Genomic DNA, 23,678 nt, shown 5'->3' on the forward strand with positions numbered 1-23,678 from the left:
GCCTAATAAACCAATTGCTGTGAAGTCTGTCATTAATGTTGATCAAAGAACAAAGATAACAGAGAAAATTGTAGATTTAATAAGGATTCATCTATATTTAATTTATAATTTATGCAGTGAAAAATGTAAAGTGTTTGACAACTTTATTCAATTTCTGTATATTTCCTACCTGTTAGACAGAAGGTCACAGGTAAATATGACATTTATTATAATGGGTTTATATGAAGACTGTTTTAAATTCACTTAAATTAAAAGTTTTTTTTTATACTGTAATGTCGAAAGTCTATAATTAATGTTTAAAAAAATTTCATCAAGTACCAGTATTAGTATCAATGATACTAAAAAGATGCCATTAAACAAATATTTAAAATATACTGTCTTTAAGTTGTTTCTACATTAATTTGGAGAGTAACTGTGAAATTATTACAATATAAAAATATTAAAAACTCCAATGGTTTTTAATCGCGATTAATTACAGAAAAAAATTGTGATTTAATTAGTTTTTTTTAATTGATTGACAGCTCTATTAAAAATTAATCCAAGATGGAAGAAATGTTAAGTATATTAAATGTTTATTTCATTTGATACAGAAATGAATCAATAAAAAAAAGTATTCAGTGTAATTAAAAATGGATTATTTTACCCACTGTGTGACTTCAAATCTAAATAAAAAATACAGCATTATTTGTCCTATAACACTGAACCATCAAATCTTATGATTTTAGTATTTGCTTATTCACATTACATTAATCACAATTAATATCATGTTTTTGTTTTTATCACTATTGATTTTCTAGTTTATATCTTTTAACTTCTTTAATGGTATTGTTGTTATCTATTTCTGGGTCTATTTTTGTTTTATTTGTTTGGTAATTTTAGTGTCAGTTGCTTGATCTTGCCTGTAAAGCACTTTGAACTGCATTGATTTGTTTGGAAAAGTGCTACATAGATAAAATAAGATTTAAGCAGTTACTCTTCATATTCTAGATGAATGGCCTGTCATGATGAACAAATAGCTTTCAGTAGCATTTAATTCAGATAAGATTTCAGTCGGCATTTTGATACAGTATAGCTTGAACAAACTTAATGGATTGGTGTGAGCCTAAAGAGAAATTGAAGCATTCTGTCTTTCTCGTTATAATTCAGTCCCACACACTTGCCTGTGGTTTGGACTGCTTTCACACAAATGTCTTGGACTGCATCCACACACACACACACACATGACATGATGTTGTGGATTAGTGCCCACTGCTTCACATTACTGGGAAGAGGCTTTGCCTACAATAACCATCAGGCCTCCCTGAAGCTGCTTAGACCTACTTTCCATACTGTAACACAGCACCATAGATCCTCTACTAACACGCTATCTCCCTGAGCAGTACAAATTCAATGTATGTTTAAACCATGTTTAATCCATGCATGCGTAAAGATCATAAATAAAGGATAAAAACACAAATCCATTAAATATCTGCTACTAATTTTAGCCATAAATATTTAATTCTTATACGAACGTCGCAAGCCAGATTTAAACTTGTTAGCAACACTAAGTAGACATGGGGGCACTGACATTTTCAACCAGTGTTATGAATTATTGTCCTAATGAACAGCATGCCACACTGACCAATGTCCAGGTCACTGTATCTTGAGAAGTTATGAACTATAAATAGCAATGCTAACATTTTCCAGTAGCTCAGCTGTTTTCAAAATAGTGCAGCTTTTCCAGTAACATCTACTTTTGAAACATGTAGCGGTGCACCAGGACAAATCACTGGTTTAATGTCAAATTATGCACACAGCTTTACAGCCGAGCAAACTGAGGCATTAATCTAATGTGCTCTCCTGAACTGTATTCTCTCTCAAATGTGGCAGTGTTGGGAGTCATTTTACTGAATTAAACTTGAAAAGTATTTTTAAAAAATACTAGAATTAAATATTTCTTTATAAAAAATGGCAGTGATTTCTGCACAAACACATGAATCAGTGAAACGTTTCTTTTTGAACTGGTTTATTCGCATGAACTGTCCAAACAAACCAAATTTAAAAATAATTATAAAACGGTTAGTTCCTGTCCTTGATTCTGATTGGTCAATAGCTGTGTTTTATTCATGATAAAACACGGCTATGACCGCTTCACCCAACGGTTCTGCGTATCACTACACAACACCTTTTGCAACGTAAACTGTATGTTCTCAATTGATATTGTTCATTGAAGCTTACTGTATTATGTATAAGAGTGTTGTGAGAAAGAGATCGAGTTTATTACCTGCATTCAGATTAAGCATTTTCCTTCATGTCAGTCCTATGTTCATAATAAAAAATCTGTTTAAATGTCCGATGTATTATCCTGTCCTTTTAACAGTTAAGGGGTTTTCCCGTGACTGACAGCACTAGTCAAAGCATTTGTCAGTCGCGTCTTGTTCTGTGTTCACAACAATTCAGTCTTTTCAATGTAAAAGTCTTCGCTACAGACTGACACACTCATAAAGACAGTCTTTGCCGCCATCTGATGGCATAATAATGTAACTTCTGTTGCTGTTCACGGTCAGGGACTATTTTTTTCTGGCGGAAGGAAGGCTTTTAGTGAAAGTTTACTTCATGAAAGTTGCATTGATACATATTTTTGGCTTTAATATTTGTATTGTGTGGTAACCATTTTATAAAAGCAATAAGGTACTCAAGGCTGGTGCTGTATCGTGAATAAGTCACGGCTGAAGGGGTTTCAGGCACTCCGCTTCAGCACAGCCTCGAGTACCTTATTGCTTACTTAAATCACTGATTTATGCCTCTGTGCAGCAGTGTTGTTATTGTTAACTAAAACATTTTCATTTATTGAAATAAAGTGGAAATAAAATAAAACAAATATTAGATGGAAAATTATAAATGTTGCCTGGGCAACTAACTAATAAAACTGAAATAAAAGTAAATTAAAGCAACATAATATATATATATATATAAAACACAGCTATGACCGCTTCCCCCAACGGTTCTGTGTATCACTACACAACACCCTTAGCAACCACTCTTAGCAACGTAAACTGTTTGTTCTCAATTTATTTTGTTCATTAAAGCTTACTGTATTATGCAGAAGAGTGTTGTGGAAGGAAGGCTTTTACTAAAAGTTCATGTGTAATGCTGTTATCAATCAACCTAATCAAGTTTGATTTATTTACTTATTCAGAAACTTCTGAGCTCTGATTAAATGATATAAATGGATATTTATTAGGACTGTCAATGTTAACGCGTTAACACATGCGTTTAATTCAAAAATCCTTAACACGCTAAAATAATTTAACACAAATAACGCAAATAACTTACTGAAGCACGTGAAATTGCATCACTAATGTAATTTACGTCACGCAGTTAGATGATCTTGGGAGTCGGGAGTTTATCACACTGAGCATCAACAATGGCATAAGCACCTGTAACCCTGATAGGTGGAGATTTCTATTCTAACCCTTTAATAAGCTGATTTCGCTTCTCTGTTTGTGATCAGATCATTTTAACTCCAGGAACGTTTCCAGTCCAATGATCCAGTAAGTGAATTCATTCAAACAAGCTAATGTAAAGAAAACCAGGCTGATTATATTATCAGAGATGGCAGAATCGAGCTGATTATATTATCAGAATAGAGACTCATGTTGTGTTTTCAGTGAATTATTCATTCCAGCGTATGCTTAGCTTTAAAACACAAGCTCTGTCATATTCTGTGATTGTTTCTGAAGAGTGCGAGCCCACACGCATCGCGCTGTGTGAAATACAGACCGCTGTTTGGCCAGATGATACACAAATTACATTTCTCGGCTGGATAAAGCAAACCAGCGTCTCGCTAGTAAAGTTTTGATGGATGAGGACTGCAATCAAGGTAAAGACGATGACGTACAGGAGTCATACAGTAAGCACACGAGAGTCCGTTATATTGATGCGCAAAACAAGCCGTGTTTGTGCGCTGTTGACGCTCTGATTGCACATTGTATTTATGCAGACACATTTCAGTACGTTCACGTTGTTTCCACACATATTCAAGATAATGTTTGGATTTGTCATGTGTTTGTTGCTGTGTTTAGTAATTCTGAATGGATCCATGTACTGTAGTAGGTATATGCAGTCAGGTCAAGGCGGTTGGTTTAAGGGTTTTTCTTTGGCATCTCCATGTGGTTCTGTTCGGTGCTTTGTTGTAGCACTGTACACATACTGTACACTGTGAATTCTGAAAGTTTTATGTTTTTTTCCATGGGTGCTTTGGTGTGCATAAATTTATGGATTATATGGACTCCTTATATCATATGGTTATTTGGTGTCCTTAAGGAGTCTCTAAGTGTCCTTGTTTGGAAAAAAACATAAATTTACCTTGAAAAAAGCTTACAGAAAATACAGTTTTGTGTGAATCAACCTTCAATTTGATAGTTTTGTTTGCTGGATATAGCAAATGATGTTAAACAAGATAAATGGTGTATGCTTAATTTCACGATATGGGTGTGATTAATCATGATTACAAATTTTAATCTATTGAGAGCCCAAATATATATTTGTATATTTTATATATATATATATATATATATATATATTGTATGTATCCCTTACACTGTGACTGTGTGTGCATGTGTTCTTGTATACATGGTTTATGAGGACACAAACGTGTATAATGACATGAGTATTACAATGTAAACGTGATTTATGAGGACACTGTGTCCTCGTAAACCAAATGGCTTAAAAAACATACTAAACGGTGTTTTCTGTGATGGGAAGGTTTAGGGGTAGTGTAGGGGGATAGAATATACAGTTTGTACAGTATAAAAACCATTACATCTATGGAGAGTCCCCATAAACCACATATACAAGTGTGTGTGTGTGTGTGTGTGTGTGTACCTCTCTGTGTGGCAATGATAGTAACATTATGCCACTGCTCGTGCTCTCGGTCCAGCTCAGTCACCGTAGTGATGAGCCCAGTGTCTGGAGTGATCCGGAACAGAGCTTCTGGGTCAGACTGAGGATCGATGGAGAACCTGAGGGACATAGAAGACATAAAAAAGTCAAATGGAGAAGGAGAGATGTGTGGCATACACATGAGGTAGGCAGATGCATAAAGCTCTGGTTAATCAGAAAATCTGTCATTCAGGAGCTGTTTTAAGCCCAACGGCGGGAAACAAAAGAGCCATAATTAGCAATGTAAGAATCCTCAGATCCCTAACTAGGCACTGTTGAAGTAACAGCAGCTCAGATCATTGGGCTTTTCCATGTGGAAGAAAGCATACATGCCCTGTAACATGAATACTTTGATTTCAGTGATAACTTTTTGAAGTGTTTTAACATAGAACACAGAATAGCATACAACTATAATTAATTAATGACATAATGGTTCAGTGGTTCTGTTCCAAACCCTAATGAGCTGCCGTTAGGTATTCCAGGCATGTTCCTGATGTGAAGGCTGTTCCAAACAGCAAGCAGCAAAATTATGATGCCTTTTTAGATTCCTCGCTAGAGCCAAATTTAAAGGCAGTATGTATATTTTGTGGGAAATACACTGCAACAAGCTTAGCAAATGTTTTCATCCAAGATGGTGCATAGAGCCATTTTATTCAGAACTTAAATTATTGCTAAATACTTCACCTGCACATTCAGTGTATTGATCGAATGTAGCTTGTACACCAGTGGTTAACACCAATTAAGGGGCACTTAAGATGACTTAAAATGACATTAAAATAAGCTAAAATGACTAAAGGTCAAGATATTTCTCATTTTAAAGGGTTAGTTCACCCAAAAATGAATTAATTACTCACCCTCATGTCGTTCCAAACCCGTAAGACCTTCGTTCATCTTCAGAACACAAATTAAAATACTTTTGATAAAATCCAAGAGCTCCACAATGTTTTTACTACTTTTCTGGGCCTTGAATGTGGTAATTAAATTGCTGTCTATGGAGGAGTGAGACAGCTCTCGGATTTCATCAAAAATATCTTAATTTGTGTTCTGAAGATGAATGAAGGTCTTACAGGTTTGGAACAGGTTTGGGTGAGTAATTAATGACAGAATTTCCATTTTTGGGTGAACTAACCCTTTAATTAAGCCCCGTTTTTCATGTCTGAAGAACCAGGATTCCCACAGTCTAGATATATGAGGTGGCTTCATTTAAAAGTGTGAATTGAATACTTAAAAAAGTCATCTTAAAACTCTGTGGGCAATTTTATAATGAATATACATTTTTTTTATTATGCCAAAATCTAAAATATTTCGGAAAGAAATGGTGAGTAAAAATATTTTTAAAAATCCTTAAAATCCAGAAAATGATGAACAATTGGCAAAGTTATTGGGCCTTTGAATAATTTTGTGGACAACAGGGGGTCTTGTAGTCAAAAATGTTAAGAACCACTGCTGTTCACTGAAAATAATTTGGTGTAGAAACAATTTTCTCTCAGAAATTGCTAGTAAATTCTGGCAAGTAACACTGAATTAAACATTACATTTTGAGGTTGAATAACTGAAATAGTATTTCTTGTCAAATGTACTCCAATAATAAATAAACAACTGTTTACAGTGTACCTGATGTTGTTTGTGAGCCCTGTATCTGGGTCCACGGCACTGATCCGCCCCACTGTGCACGCCGGTGGGCAGTTCTCAGACACATCCATTCGGTACCGTGCCCGTGAGAAGCGAGGGGGCTCATCTGCATCCAGCACAGCCACTCTGATCGAGGCGCGGTCTTTGAAGGGCCCACGCCGCAGGAATCGAGGGTCCACGATGGGATTCAGCACCTCCACTGAGAAAGAGTAGGAGCTACGGCTCTCATAGTCCACCGCCTGTAGATCAAACAGAAACATCGATATGAACATAAACCTAATGACAAGACTGCATTGCTCATACTGCCCACATGAGCGCCACAGCTCAACATAGCACACTCTGACTAATTACTGATGGATCATTAAACGGGTCTACTGGGCATCTGCTCAAACCAGTAGAGGGCCCTGGTGAACTGCAGAAACAGCAGTGTTGTTATTGTTAAATAAAACTATTACAATTTCTGTTAATTGAAATAAAATATAAATATTAGATAGAAAAAGTTAGAAAGTTAGAAATTAGAAATGTTGATGTACTCAAATTATTAAAACTGAAATAAAAAAGCTAAATACAAATATTAAAAAAACAAATGCAAATACTGTAACATAATTACTAAAACATAAAATCAAAATGAAACCTGAAAAAAAAAATATTAAAAATATTAAGAAATAATACTAAAATAACACTGAAACAGGGCACATTTACTAGAACTGTATTTAATTTTTATTAGTTTTATTAGTTTTATAATATAATATAATATAATAATGTATAAACTATATATATATATGAAATCATTAATAATGAATCATGTTTATTAATAAATATTAACAATAATTGGCACAAATAAAATTCATATTTTATGCCAATAACAGAGCAATTTCAAACAATATATAGTAATTATTAATGTGTATTAATACACAGAAATAATTCTCACAATAAATATAATTGATTCATATATTATTTTTTTAATAATTTATCAATAATGCTGTTTAGTATGAAGGAAAAATAGATGGATACTGTAAGCCAGAAAGTTTAAATTATTATATTTAGATTTGCTTACTCAAACTAAACAAAATTAATGTTAAAACCTCAACCAACATAATCTATGTGCAGGAAAATATAAAAGAAAATCAATTCACTTTCTTAAAGGGATAGCTCAACCAAAAATTTCCACTTTGACGCTTCAAAAACTTCATAAAGAGATCGTAAAACTAATCCATATGAATTGAGCGGTTTAGTCCAAATTTTCTGAAGAGACTTGATCGCTTTATATGGTGAACAGATTTAATTTAGGCTTTTATGTGTGAATAAAAGCTTAAATTCAATCTGTTCATCATATAAAGTGATCACATAAACCACTCAATTCATATGGATTAGTTTCACAATCTCTTTATGAACTTTTTGAAGTGTCAAAGTGGAACTAACCCTTTAAATGGCAATAAAATGTGAGAACTGAACTTTAATGACATGACAGACTGTTTTCAGAGTGAAGAAAGAAACCCATCTGCTAGGATAATACCTATTCAAATTGATATGCTTTTGATGATGTTGTAGCTTGTGTTCGTAATATATGTTTCTATGAGAGCAATTGCATGACCTGAAAAGGCTATTAAATTACAGTTGCTGATGTGATAGTAAATAATAAACAAGCCAGTTCACTGGGTGAGCCTAAAAAATACAATGCTGTTGAAAATGTGGTGGCGGTGGATCTTTGACATCCAATTTAAACTTGGAATGAGCAGTAAATAAAAGTAGATCGCTCTGACTTTAATCAATGAAGCTGTCTCCACCTCAAGATAAGTGTTGTCGAGTTACTTCCTACAATAATCCATGAGCGGGGCATGTCAACGTCATACTCCTCCTCTACCCACAATGACTTTGCTTTTAAACTCAAGCCACTGTATGGTATTTCAAGAACAGCATCATTTGACAGACTTTAATTACTGGGTTTATTATCACAGTCTCCTGAAATTCAATCATGCTCTTTGATGAGGTTGGCCATGCTAATGCAGCAGCAAGGTCCAGCATTTATTGTATTGTGACGAGTCATGGGATCTGAATCTGGATCTGGCACCGGGAGGGTTGTGTGGGAAGCTGGCACACCAGGAACGGGTAATGGGCTAGTTTTGGCAAGAGTAGCTGGACATGGGCTGAAGGAAGTCAGAAATGACTGGCTCATTATGACAGTTACTTTTGTCATAAATGTTCTCCATTCATCTGCTCCTCGCTATACTACTACTACTACTACACACACACACACACACGTTCATACACACTTTCCCACTCTCTAGAGCAAGACAAAGTTGAGGTTGGAAGAAGTCAGTGGGGCACACAATGTGTTTGGCCTCGGTTTCCTCTGACAGGCTGAAGGACAGAATGAAAAGAGCTGAATTAAATTGAGCTGACTGAAGGGCATCAGGTCACTATGGACACTACAAATCTCTGCCTCTTTCCTTCTCACCAGAGCTGGACTCTTGATCTTGAGGACTTTCATAAACATGGTCTGGGACTCATTACTTGGTATCTTGGCCTGGGTCCCAAAACTACAGCAAATGGTCTTGGTTTATGGCCAAGAGAACTCAAGAAGTCATTCATAGAGGTGATAATTACCTCAACAGGAGATTTCTGAAGTAAACAAAGAATTGGCATCAATCTAAGAAATGCTGGGTTTTTTTTTTTTTAACACAAATGCTGGGTTCAGCCTGCTGGGTCATTTTATTGGGTTATTTTTTAATATTTTTACACAGGTGCTGGGTAGTTTTTATATTACTGTCAATACAAACGATGAACCCCCTCACATTCCTACCCAGCAATTTTGGGTAGTCTGTGCCAAACCGGTTAAAACTGGATTTGTCAACGGCCATTTTGTGTTCTGTTCTGAGAGAAAACTTCTTGAGGGGAAATTCGTGAATGAAATTAAGGTTTGCATCACATTGTATTCCTATCAAATTATTGCTGTACAAAGAGGAAAACGTCTGTAGTCTCACATTTTGCCTTTTTTGTTTACATGTATGCCACAGCTAACGTCTGCTTGGACATTAGCCTTCTACAAACGCAGCGTGCACCGGATCTACACTCAAAGCGAATGATGTGTCGGTGCCACCATGGAAGTTTCACGGCCAGGGCTGAAACACGACGTGACAACGCTATCATGTGTAACAAAGATGTTGTGGACTAATTTGATCTAGTGCGCTAGCATCGTAGCTGTGGTCGCGCTATGCATTTGACCGGTTGAAACTTAAATGTCTGACAGACAAGATGGCACACGGTAAAGCTGTTTTTGATGTAACTTTTCAAAAATGAATATATAAGATTGGCATTTAATGAACTGGAACAGCCTATTGATAGCAGTTTTCTTCCCACAGATTCCCACTGGCTGCTCTTGCTGCTCCTGTCACATCCTAAAACGTTACTAAATGTTTTTGAGTGTTTTATGATTGTAAAAGACTGGTTTGCCATTGAATAAAAAATGTTGTATATGAATTTTTCAGAGATTTTAGAGTGCATTTTTATTATTTAAAATTAAAAACTTTCCATATCAGGTTGATGCCTGCATGTGGCCAAATAACCCAGAAGTCATTTTTTTACCCAGCATTAGGTGAATAAATGGCCCTTTTACCCTGTAAAGCCTGACATACGAAATAATAGTCTTTTTAAATGGAACAAGTTTATAAAAATATATACATAAAGAATAAAAAAATAAGTTAATAAAAAAAAAAAAAAATCCCAATAATACGCCTAATTTTATGATCAAAGTTCTGTAGTTGGAAGCCATGATAATACAATGATAATTGAGAGATGTACAAAAAAACATTCATAAAAAGCCTGATGTATCATAGTTGACGCTCGCATTTTAACATGATTTGTCTAAAAAAATGTACTGATAATCAAGTAAACCTAAGTTGCTATATAAAAATTATTCATACATTTACTTGGAAAATGTGCATGAATGAAGAAGTTAATGTATACTTTTACTTTTTTTAATAACTTACATTTGTTGATTCATATAGTGATAAAGATGTATTGTAAAATTATGTAATTGTGAAAATGTGTAATGTGATATATTTCAATTTCCAATCATGTGACATTTGTATTCATGTTGCATGGTATCTTTGTGAGATTCAATTATGAGAATTATGTGGATATTTGTGGTAGGCTTTTTTAAAGCTTTGCATAGATTATACAGATCCTACAGGTACAGTTATAATGTTTATGTATTATTGTATATATTTACGTATATGGTGGTATAATCAGTGTCTATTATAATGATTACGGTAATAAGCTTGTAAATGAGCACAGATGTATGCTTGGAAACACATGGCACTGATGAAGGGTTGAACCCGAAAAAGTTTTGTGCACCTTGCACTTTATTTGTGGCTTCTGGACAGTAAATTCATGTGAGCTTTTTCGGCCCATTTTATTTTTTGATCTTTGAGCTATTCTTGGATCTACACACCGCTAGAAGTTTATGTATTAATTTTATTTGGACTTGCATCTGGCGCTACACTTTTCCAATCTCTACATTTACTTGAAATAAATATTTCACAGCAGAAAGACACATGTACCACGACCTGAATGTGGACATTTTTAGAATTATACTAAAAGGAATTTACTTGTAAAAAAAAAAAAAAAACTAAAACTATCAATCAGATGGCAGAAGACATGTAGTAGATTATGTGCAACAGGATTTTCAGCAAAGTTTTGATCATGTCTATGAATATGAATAGGATTCGTATTTGGAAATAGGAAAATCAAATACAGTAGGATTTATAGGATTAATAATTAATACTCGTATAGGCATTAATCTCTCACTTTTCTGTTAAAACAGCTTCTGCGAAGGATTTTCACTAGATGTACAGTGTACAGTACCATGGCTACAGAGGTTTGCTCCCATTGTCAGTAAGGTCAGGCTGATGTTGGGCTATGAGGTCTGGCACACAGTCTGTGTTTCAATTCATCTCAAAGGTGTTCAGTTGGGTTCAGGTCTGGCCTTTGTGCAAGTCAGTCAGGTTCATCCAAACCAGACACAGAAAATCCTTCTTTATACACTTTGTGCACAGTGGCATTGTCATTGTGGAACAAAAGAGTGTGGCTTTGTGACTCTCCCCAAACTTTTGCAACAAAGTTGGATGCACAAAACTGTCTGAAATATCATGGTATGCCATAGCATTAACCCTTGTGCCGTGTTGAAAACCCTGTAACACCTCGTGTGTTCCCGGTCAAAAATGACCAGCCTTTTAAAAATTGCTTGTAAATCACTATATTATCACCAAATATTGGATTCAGTCTTTCTGTCAACTTGTTTTTTTTCTATTAGCACAGGTTAGCACCTCAGCTTTTGAGTGAAAAAAGCATTATTTGTGGATAAATTTGTCAATATTCAACAAAATATGGAAATAGATATTGCACTGTTTATCACACTATGAATCTATGATCGTCACAACTATAAATCTATAACTTAGCATAAAGAGAGATTTATAAGCTACAGGTGCTGGTCATATAATTAGAATATCATCAAAAAGTTGATTTATTTCACTAATTCCATTCAAAATGTGAAACTTGTATATTATATTCATTCATTACACACAGACTGATATATTTCAAATGTTTATTTCTTTTAATTTTGATCATTATAACTGACAACTAAGGAAAATCCCAAATTCAGTATCTCAGAAAATTAGAATATTGTGAAAAGGTTCAATATTGAAGACACCTGGTGCCACACTCTAATCAGCTAATTAACTCAAAACACCTGCAAAGGCCTTTAAATGGTCTCTCAGTCTAGTTCTGTAGGCTACACAATCATGGGGAAGACTGCTGACTTGACAGTTGTCCAAAAGACGACCATTGACACCTTGCACAAGGAGGGCAAGACACAAAAGGTCATTGCAAAAGAGGCTGGCTGTTCACAGAGCTCTGTGTCCAAGCACATTAATAGAGAGGCGAAGGGAAGGAAAAGATGTGGTAGAAAAAAAGTGTACAAGCAATAGGGATAACCGCACCCTGGAGAGGATTTTGAAACAAAACCCATTCAAAAATGTGGGGGAGATTCACAAAGAGTGGACTGCAGCTGGAGTCAGTGCTTCAAGAACCACTACGCACAGACGTGTGCAAGACATGGGTTTCAGCTGTCGCATTCCTTGTGTCAGGCCACTCTTGAACAACAGACAGCGTCAGAAGCGTCTCGCCTGGGCTCAAGACAAAAAGGACTGAACTGCTGCTGAGTGGTCCAAAGTTATGTTCTCTGATGAAAGTAAATTTTGCATTTCCTTTGGAAATCAGGGTCCCAGAGTCTGGAGGAAGAGAGGAGAGGCACACAATCCACGTTACTTGAGGTCCAGTGTAAAGTTTCCACAGTCAGTGATGGTTTGGGGTGCCATGTCATCTGCTGGTGTTGGTCCACTGTGTTTTCTGAGGTCCAAGGTCAACGCAGCCGTATACCAGGAAGTTTTAGATCACTTCATGCTTCCTGCTGCTGACCAACTTTATGGAGATGCAGATTTCATTTTCCAACAGGACTTGGCACCTGCACACAGTGCCAAAGCTACCAGTACCTGGTTTAAGGACTATGGTATCCCTGTTCTTAATTGGCCAGCAAACTCGCCTGACCTTAACCCCATAGAAAATCTATGGGGTATTGTGAAGAGGAAGATGCGATATGCCAGACCCAACAATGCAGAAGAGCTGAAGGCCACTATCAGAGCAACCTGGGCTCTTATAACAACTGAGCAGTGCCACAGACTGATCGACTCCATGCCACGCCGCATTGCTGCAGTAATTCAGGCAAAAGGAGCCCCAACTAAGTATTGAGTGCTGTACATGCTCATACTTTTCATGTTCATACTTTTCAGTTGGCCAAGATTTCTAAAAATCCTTTCTTTGTATTGTCTTAAGTAATATTCTAATTTTCTGAGATACTGAATTTGGGATTTACATTAGTTGTCAGTTATAATCATCAAAATTAAAAGAAATAAACATTTGAAATATATCAGTCTGTGTGTAATGAATGAATATAATATACAAGTTTCACTTTTTGAATGGAATTAGTGAAATAAATCAACTTTTTGATGATATTCTAATTATATGACCAGCACCTGTATTTTATAGCATAAAGAGAGATTTATAAGCTATTTTATAACATAAAGAGAGATTTATAAGCTATTTTATAGCATAAAAAGAGATTTACTGTGTTAATTGAAAGAAAACAAGTTGATAAAAAGATTGAATCCAATATTTTGTGATAATATAGCATAATGAGAGATTTATAAGCAATTTTTTGTAGGCCGGTCATTTTTGAAGGAACACCACAAGGTGGGGGGAAAAAAATCACAAAAAATTACAAAAATATTAAGCAGCACAATTTTTTCAACATTGATAATAAGAAATGTTTCTTGAGGAGCAAATCAGCATATCAGAATGATTTCTGAAGGATCATGTGACAGAAATTCAGCTTTGATCACAAGAATAAATTACATTTTAACATATATTAAAACAGAAAACAGTTATTTTAAAGCGTAATAATGTGTCTGTCTTCACTGTTTTTTTAAATCAAATAAATTCAGTCTTGGTGAGCATAACAAGACTTCTTTTATGTACAGTATACACTCACATACACCATTACACACTCTGCTACGAATCTATAACCTGCACCAAGAAAGAAAGATTAAAAATTACTCAGGGGACAGTTGAAGGACACCGGTATTGAAATATAAACACAACAGGGACATGAAAAGAACAGAAATGAAGGTGAGAAAGAGACCCAAAAAAAAGGGAGTCAAGCCAAAAGAAAGGAGGAAGGATAAATGGAGAGAAAAGGTTCCTAACAGGATCCCATTAGAGGCCGAGAGAGACAATCTGTCTGAGGAGGAGAGATGTCACTTACACTGTGAGCACACACTCATCACCCCATCCCTTCCTCTCTCACATACTCAATCACTCTCTCTCCTCTCCCATCACTCGCTCTACGCCCCTCCCAGTCTGATACTGACATCTAGAATACACACTAGTCTCTCATTCACGCCTGTTTATAATAAACCTGGCTGAAAAGACCGGACTGAAGTGAATTCACAGGCTGGTTTATGCTGGTTTTAGGCTGGTCTAGCTGTGGGACTATAATTAGATATTTATTAGATGCTTTTATCCAAAGTTTAGTTGAATCTCCTCCTCACTCTCTTGTTCCACTTTCCAGTTTTTCTTTTCAACGGCTCTCCAGTGGAATAGTAATTATGAGAAATTAATTAGGCTCTCTATATGGTCCACTATTCAGCTATAGTACATTACACTATATTCATAAATGCCATATGGCAGATCATATAACTTTTCAAGCATTTGATCTTTGGAGAGATCTGAAATGAGATTTCTGCTCACCAAAGCTGCATTTATTTGATAAAAAATACAGTAAAAACAGTAATAACGTCAAATAAAATGTGATTTATTCCTCTGATGTCAAAGCTGAATTTTCAGCATCATTACTCCAGTCTTCAGTGTCACATGATCCTTAAGAAATATGCTGATTTGTTGTGCTAGTGAACATATCTATATCTATGCTATATGCAAAAGAGTTTTAAAGCAAAAGGACAGTTTAAATCCCTACATTAAAAATGAAGATAATAAAGGAAAAACAAAAACACAAGCTCAGTGTTAACAGATAAGAGGAACACAAACATTCACTGTGGACACAGTAACCTGTTATATTGTTATTTCTTTATCCTGTAACTGTACGAAACGTCTAATATTTATATTCAATTAAATGCTGTTATGCCTTTACAGTTACCACTCTCATAAAATATTTGAATTACATGTTGACTTTTAAACATAAATTTAACATCCAACAACAGATATTTCAGCAGAATGAATATTTTTGCACTGAATTTTAATTGTCTCCCCGTCTGTTTGACGCGCATGCGCGCGCCGGACTAACTCAGACTGTCAGGACGAGCCTTCACGCAAAATAGAAATACTCGCGTGAATATTGTAGCACTTACAGGTAAGGATATAACCGTAAGATGAAAGATATCACATATTAAACAGCACACGCATAAGTCAAAGCGCCTGACAGGGCAAGCCATGTTAAACATGCTAATGCTTTAGCTTGAAGCTTAAAATAAAGTGTTGTCATGTTTTGGGTCGTTTGGATCACGTACCTTTGCGTTTCCTCCACTAATTTTAGATGCATTTTGTTCATAAAAATGTGTTATTCAGTGCTGTAATTTGACGCGACTGGCGGCAGTTTTCAGTGTATGAGACGTGATTAATCGATAATGACATTAGTTGTCGATGATTTTCATTATCGATTAGTTGTTGCAGCATAAGATCAATTTAAAGGGTTAGTTCACCCAAAAATGAAATTTCTGTCATTAATTACTCACCCTCATGTCGTTTCCGTAAGATCTTCATTCATCTTCAGAACACAAATTAAGATATTTTTGATGAAATCTGAGAGGTAATTGACTCGTCCATAGACAGCAATATAATCAACACTTTCAAGGTCCAGAAAGGTGCTAAAGACATCGTTAAAACAGTTGATGTGACTATAGTGGTTCAACCTTAATGTAATGAAGTGACAAGAATACTTTTTGTGCGCAAAAACAAAACAAAAATAACAACTTTATTCAACAGTATCTTCTGTGTCATTCTTGTACGCAGTTAAGGTTGAACCACTGTAGTCACGTCTGGACCTTGAAAGTGGTGATTATATTGCTGTCTGTGGAGGTGTCATATACCTCTCAGATTTCATCAAAAATATCTTAACTTGTGTTCTGAAGATGAATGAAGATCTTACGGAAACGACATGAGGGTGAGTAATTAATGACAGGAATTTAATTTTTGGGTGAACTAACCCTTTAATGCATCCTTACTGAGTAAAAGAAAAAAAATCTTCCTGACCACAAACTTTTAAATGGTAATGTATGCACTGGCGTATATAGGAACAATATACTATGACTAAGTAAACCTGAGTGTAAATAGAATAAAATTAATTTTATATTTAAACCACCAGTGCAAACCTACTGCATCAAATATTTCACGAGGGATAATAATAATAATAAATATTATTTAAAATGCACCTCTCATAACCAAAAAAACATCAACAACAATAATAATAATACATTTTATTTATAATGCACCTTTCTCATACCGACAGCACTACAACTCAACGTAATTAATTATATATAAATAAATAAATAAAACACAAAATAGTAAATGAAATCACCAATAGAAAAAAGGCTAAATACAGCCAATACTATTGACGAGAGGGCTAAATTGCTCAAAAACACTGTCTCCACACCATTTCACCCACTACTTGTCACTACTTGTGGGTGAAGCCATATCTCATGGTGTAACCCCCATATTGGCAGAACGCCACTGCACATATATGTGTGTGTGTGTGTGTGTGTGGGTATTTCGATTCATTCTCTTTGTGAATTCCTGATTTCTCCCTGTTTCTCTTTCTGTGCACACACATGTTGTCTCTGTGCTTGAAATGCTTGTCCTCGTGTATGTGTATGTGCGCACGTCAACGCATTCAAAGGTGTCAGGCAGTCTTGAATCAGGTTGTCTCCCTGACACCTGAATCACAGCTGCTCTCTCCCTCTCCCTTGTGTTTTAAAACGACTCTGGGACGTTAAGCCCAGATTATCCTTTGAAGCAATTCACACACTACATTCTAACAACGTACTGCTTCCCTTTGCTCGCTCTCTCTCTCCTTCATTTCTTACGCTCTTAAACCTTACAAGCCCACATCTCTGAGTCCAAAAACCAGGTTTTATTCAAAATTCCACCTTTGGAAAAAATTCCATCTCTCCGATTCTTTTCCTTCTCACTATAATTCTGTCTCCTTTTCCCACAGTCCTTCTTCGCACCCTCAATCACAATCTCCTTTTCTCTCTCTCTCTCAGAGAAGATTAACACAATCTCTTCTCTCAGAGAGAAAACAAACACAGATAATCCAGCCAGCACCACAGGTTGATGACCGTGGATTAGCTCCACGGTTAAAGAGAGAATATATGGGAATATACAGATTTACAGCATCTCCAGATGTTTCTAAAACAGACGACACTAACACCACCAAGGTCATGAGTTTGACTCTCAGGGAACACGCATCCAAATATAATATAACCTAAGTGATGCATGCACTGCATAAGTTGTCAAATTCATGAATGTAAATATAATGCAAGATTCGAACCTGCAATCTTATATTCTGCATCGCAAATAAACAGGAAATCCATGTCCACGGACCTATGTTTAATTCATAGCATCACAGCTTCCTATTCATTTGCAATTGCAAGAAAATGTCAATCACTCTGCTCAAACCCCTCAAATCATGTTGCACCACTAGGTGGCACTGTTGGAAAGCTGTATCAGCCTGTAGCGATACAGTTACAAAAAGGTGTTTAATGTTACTTTAGCATTAGTCACTTTAAGGACAGGTTGTACAACACTGCCACAAGAGATCACAGATGTGGATCTATTGCCGGCATATTAAATATTCAAATGTACACAGACCTCTTCCATTATAGCCCTGTGTAATGCTGCTCTCTCACATACACAGACACACAAACTCAAATGCATAAACACAGACTTCCAGCAATCTGCATACGCTTAATCAGAGCAGCATGCCACCCACCAGCCCACACAAACACACACGCGCCGTTCTGTCTGGATAATTATGCCTCTGAAAATTCACTTTGTGTTGATTAGTCTAAGAACAGTGAATAATGCTGCGTAATGCCAGCGTGAGGACAAAGTGTTAAACGAATAGTTCACACAAAGATTACAATTCTGTCATCATTTGCTCACCCGCATGTCGTTCCAAGCTGACTTACTTTCTTCCGAAGAATGTGCCAGTTGGGCACTGCTAATGTGATTTTGGTGAATGTGAACAGGGTCTGTTAAGCTCCAAAATGACCAAAAAAAAACTTATTCCAACTCTTCTGAAGCCATTTTTTTTTTTCAGAAACAGACTGAAATTGTAGTCATTAACAGAAATACCCCTTATAAAAATTAACCATGGTTTTATTATACTAAAAGTGTAGTAACCATGTTTTTTTGGCAGATTGATTACCATTTGTATAGCCACAGTTTTACTACAAACACCACGGTTAAACTATGGTTAGTGTAGCAAAACCATGGTTAATTTGTGGTTACCATGGCTTAACTACAAAAACCATGTTTTTGTTTTTTATTTGTAGCAAAAACCATGGTTAATTTGTGGTTACTGTGGTTTAACTACAAAAAAACTGTTTTTTTGTTTGTTTTATTTGTAGCAAAACCATGGTTAATGGTCATTAGAGTTTATGAGAAAAGTATGTCCAATTAAATAAACCCAATACAGCTAAATATAAATTCAGAGAATAATTTATACCATTATTATAAATTGGTCTAAATCTGCTCTATGTTAAAGCATTAAGGAATTTCAAACATAACAGTATGACTTTCTATAAAGCTGTGTATTGTGAAAAGTGCTATACAAATATATTTGATTTGACTATATGATCCAAATACGATCTTTTTAGTGAATCGGTTGATCCACTTCACAAAATGGACCTGAATTTTTCGTTCACAAATCGGACCGATTCTCTAGTTCAGAGGTCTTCAACCCTGCTTCTGGACAACCACTGCCCTGCAAAGTTTATATCCAACCTGCTTCAGCTTGTGATTTCCAAGCAATCCTGAAGAGCTTGATTAGCTGCTTCAGGTGTGTTTGATTAGGGTTGAAGCTAAACTCTGATGGACAGTGGAGCTGAGTATTCTCTGTATTCTCAGTTGTACACTCGTTATTGCGGTGCATTGTGGGATTGAATGAGTGCTCTCGATAATGTCCACTAAGGTTTCGGACAACACTAAAAATGGCTGTTCCCTCAAATAGTGCCCTATTTAAGGTTATAGGGGGCGATTTCAGACACAGGGTGGGTATCGATAAGCAGGGTTGAAGACCTCCAACTCAGTTCAGCTCACTAGTACAATTCTCTGGTCAGTGTGGTAAAGCTCTCTAGAGTGGAAGATTGTAGTGAGGAGTGAATAATTATTTAAATGTCAATCTACTTGTTACGCAAAGCTATCAGAAGACTTGGAATATAGCACACAAATGGTGTGGGCTACTTTTATGATACTTTTATGCTGATTTGTGCCATTTTTCAAGCTTTAAATCTCCCATTCATTGTAATTGCATGCTGAAGGATCGACCGGTAAATTATTTAAAATTTCTCCTTTTGTGTTCCACAGAAAAAAAGTCAAATTGGGTTTGGAACGACTTAAAGGTGAATAAATGATAAAAGAGTTGTGAACTGAACCTTTAAATGCTCACTAAACTCATATCCAGACTCATATAGGGTGGACGCACCTCAAAACTGATACCTACAGATTTACACTTTGTTCCTTTCCTTAATCCTCAGCTCAAGGCATTTTTTTCCCTCAAGGACAAAGAGTTTTTGTACTGTTTGAGAATCAATGAATTTCTAAAGCAGTGCTCCACCCGGTTTTTAAAGTGCAGAAATGGTCGCAGCACATAACTAACATCCCCCAGGGGAGAGAGAGGGAGCGAGGGAAACTCTGCAGAGAGAAACCCAGCGCACCGCCTGCACACCGTAGAGATGAAATAAGTGAGGAAGAGAGAGAGAGAGAGAGAGAGAGAGAGAGAGAGAGGTCGCAGTGCAGCTTTACATGGAAACAGTTTCTCTTCAGACAGGCAGGCATGACCTAGCTTACCAAAAAGGGCCCTGACTGACCCATTCACACACTCAGCCTTAGGCTTTGTCCTCTTTATCTGCACATCAAAGGTCTCTTCTCTTATCTGCAAGAGGCTTCTTTCTTCTGTACCTTTCATTTTTATAATGTGCTCCATTTTATGTCATCACAGTTTGTAATTCTGGGCAATATTAACAGAGAGGGTGGAAAGGTCATGTGGAAATTTTGTTAAACAAAGAAAGGGTTTGTACTCAAAATGATCAGCTTAGACCAGTTCATGCTGGTTTAGCAGGTTAATCTTGCTTTTTATATGGAATATGCATGTCTTTCCAAATGCGTATGACTTCTTTTCTTCTTTGTAACTTTTGAATGCAAATTAAGATATTTTGCAGACGTCCAAGCTGTTCTTTTCTATACGAACATGACTGCAGACTTGGACTGTCCAGCTCCAAATCAGGACAAAAAGTACAATAAAAATGGTCCAGATGATATTTGACATCATTGATTTTTTCTTTTCTCATTTAAACTTCAGTTAGGACAGTTAATGTACGACTTTAGAAGATTTTTAAGAATTCAGTGACCGCTTTTATGTCTCTTTGTCATTTTTTTGGAGCACAACAACCCCGCTGCTTATTCATTTTGGTTTAAAAAGAGCATCTTAGACATTCATCAAAATATCTTCCCATCTTTCATGGACAAAAGAAAGTCAAAAAGGTTTGAGGGGAACAACGTGAGGGTGAGTAAATGACGACGGAAGCTTAATTTTGTGTTGAACTACAGTATGCCTTTAAGCATTCAGCTGTATATGGTCATCTGTCTTTTCAACAGATGTATTATATGAGTTTGTGTGCATGTACGTGTCGTGTATGTTTGTGTGTGTCTCCTCTAAGCAAAAAGCGACCATGCTCTAAGCTCTGTGGGTTCCTGAGAGGTCATGGCGGGCATTGTGATGACAGAAATTGCTCCTATTGGAAACACTTTCCTCCCTGGGGCGAGCTCTTCCTCTCTCTGCTCTGCTTTCTTTTCTTTTCACTATCTCTCACTCTCCCTCTGTCTCAAAGAAATCTTTAACTTCAGTTTTTCTGATATGGAGCGAAATAAACAAGAGGCAGGCATGACGTTCGGCTGTTCTGAATGAGATAGGCAGGTGGCCAAACTAGAGCAGGTCCTGTAAACACAAACACAAACACAACAAATAATGTTCAGCAGGTTTTTTTTATTTTTGTTTAATGGGCCGGAAACCAAAGGGGAGCTTAGTGCTAATTTTACGCTTTGTTTATTCTAATTCTATTAGAGTGGTATCTTTCATGTTTTCTATTAGTTGCGCGTGGGTTCTCTGGCTAAATCCCTTTTAACCTCTTCAGTCTTTGTCTTTGGATACTCCCACCTGCATATCCTCACTCATTGTTCTCTTTCTCCATCTTTGTCGTGTTCTTCATTTCCATCATTTTGTCCTACAGCGCAGCCAGGAGTCCTGGCCAGAATTCCGAGCCCTGATGGACAATGGACCCGTCTCTGTGTGGTTTTGACAGGAATATTAGAGAGAACTGAAACACGGGAGCAATTTTAGAAAATATGATTGGGTGAATAAAGCATCAGTGCAGTGGAGGATGAAGTAGGAATTCAAGGAGAGACATGGGAGGAGTTCATTTGTTTACCCATAATTCCCCCTTTTCATTTCCTCCTTCACTAAGCATTAAAAGACTGAAGCGTTCCCTTTTTTGGTTTTTCCAAGTTGGCTCTTTCAAAGCTCACAAGACTTACAGGAATACTTCACCCAGAAATTAAAATTCTGTCATAAGTTACTCACTCTTTCTTTCTTCTGCAGAACTGAATGAGAAATGAATCAGTGTTTTTTGTCCATACAATAGGGGTGTAACAGGACATGTATTCATCCCGAACTGTCACGGTTCGGTGCATACAGTCAGACGACGAATACAGTCAGTCACAGGCGATCCACACTCCAATCCAGAAGGGGCACGTGCGGTAATGCAACAGTGTTTGCTAACCGCCACAACAGGAAAAACCGCAGAAGAAGAAGAACAGATGATCTACGCATAGAAATGTTTACGTGTAATCACTCAACCAGTGTTTCAACCGCAGAAAGACATCAATAAAACAGCTTCAGAATAATATCTTGCGTAGCATTACATTTACCTCAGGCAAGTCATTTAGTGTCCACAGCATGTTAGTTCACTAGAGAAATTAACTCTAGAGGAGCGTTTCACTAAATATATGCACTATATCAGCTATAAATATAAATGATATGTTCTCTTATGGGTTCTGTCTTTCTCTCTCGATTTCTGCTAACTTTACATTTTTTATCTTTAACACTGTCTGGCCTTAGTGTATGTCTTACTTCCACGTCTCTGTATCTCTCTACACTGTCTCCTCTCTCTGGCCACTCGTTTAATCTCCCTGCTCCTTTCTGTCTGTTTCCCCTTTCCAGTTTTCCCTTATCACAGTAACACATCCCTGGCCTAAAATCCCTCCCAGGCTCACCTGCAGCCAAAGCTTTTTTTAACACTGACTTCCCCACACCTGCCAGGACTGTCACAGTGGCAAACCCCCTCACATTATTCACACACACACACAAACTTGCGTAATCGCAGTACAGTCCCTCTGATGTACACACAAATGAATCCAGGAAGCTGGATTGGCATCAATAAAACTGTGCTGGCTTTTCCCAGTGTCTGATCACAGATCCAGATCTGAACACACAATCAACTGGCTACACAGAAGCTTGGAAATGGGGCTTCAAGCCCGTTAACTGTAATAGGCAACATGAAGAAACCTGATTAGTTGAGATTATTTTATATGTCAAATTACCCTGTCGATTCTAAAGGCACACAAAAATTAAGATATATGCACTGTTCGTACCATGCACACTCCTCCAACTGGCCTGAGATGTTTTCCGTGCAAATATTTCAGCAGTTTATATTATGTGTGTCTCGTATTTCTGTAGACGGAACCAGCGATACCAATCATTCGTGAATTAATCATTCTTTTGTCTTGATTCTTTCTTTTCCGTGAATTGGCCAAACGTGCTTGCGTAACTATCTGAAACGATTTGGATTCGTTCGGACCGCTCTGTCACTGAATCATCTGAAGTTGTTTCTCGGTCAGTAACGACAAATACAGAACAAATAGCGCTGTTTTCATGTGTTTCAATAGTTTACTTTGAACTACGCAGCACGGCGCAGTGGATAACAGAACGAAAGCTTTATTCCTGGTCACCATTATTAAACAGCGTTGCAACATCTAGTGAGAACAATTTCAATTCAACACACACCTCTTGGTTACAAACCACAAGACACTCGATGATTAAACTAGTTTTAAATCGGATGAAACAGCCTCAACATTCCCAACAAGGAAAACTAAATAGAAGACTTTTAAATCCCAAAATCACCACCCTTACAAACATTTACCATGAATGAACTGTA

At 36.6% G+C, this 23,678-nt stretch overlaps 1 protein-coding gene and 1 long non-coding RNA gene across 3 annotated transcripts in view; one reads left to right on the forward strand and one right to left on the reverse strand.

Annotated features, from left to right (window-relative positions):
• Window positions 1-23,678, reverse strand: part of LOC127502098 (uncharacterized) — a 176,448-nt gene that overhangs the window by 16,104 nt on the left and 136,666 nt on the right. For both annotated transcript variants that reach the window (XM_051874656.1, XM_051874664.1), the window contains 2 exons: window positions 6,538-6,794; window positions 4,867-5,003 (listed from right to left, as the gene is read on the reverse strand). In XM_051874656.1, the coding sequence (XP_051730616.1) occupies window positions 4,867-5,003; window positions 6,538-6,794 (394 nt within the window). The remainder of the gene's footprint in view (window positions 1-4,866; window positions 5,004-6,537; window positions 6,795-23,678) is intronic.
• Window positions 8,908-10,390, forward strand: LOC127502108 (uncharacterized). Its single transcript, XR_007926785.1, has 3 exons — window positions 8,908-9,473; window positions 9,573-9,820; window positions 9,918-10,390. It is a non-coding gene; the product is annotated as an uncharacterized LOC127502108 (long non-coding RNA).

The sequence above is a fragment of the Ctenopharyngodon idella genome, chromosome 2 (genome assembly GCF_019924925.1).
Source record: "Ctenopharyngodon idella isolate HZGC_01 chromosome 2, HZGC01, whole genome shotgun sequence".
Lineage (NCBI taxonomy): Eukaryota > Metazoa > Chordata > Actinopteri > Cypriniformes > Xenocyprididae > Ctenopharyngodon > Ctenopharyngodon idella.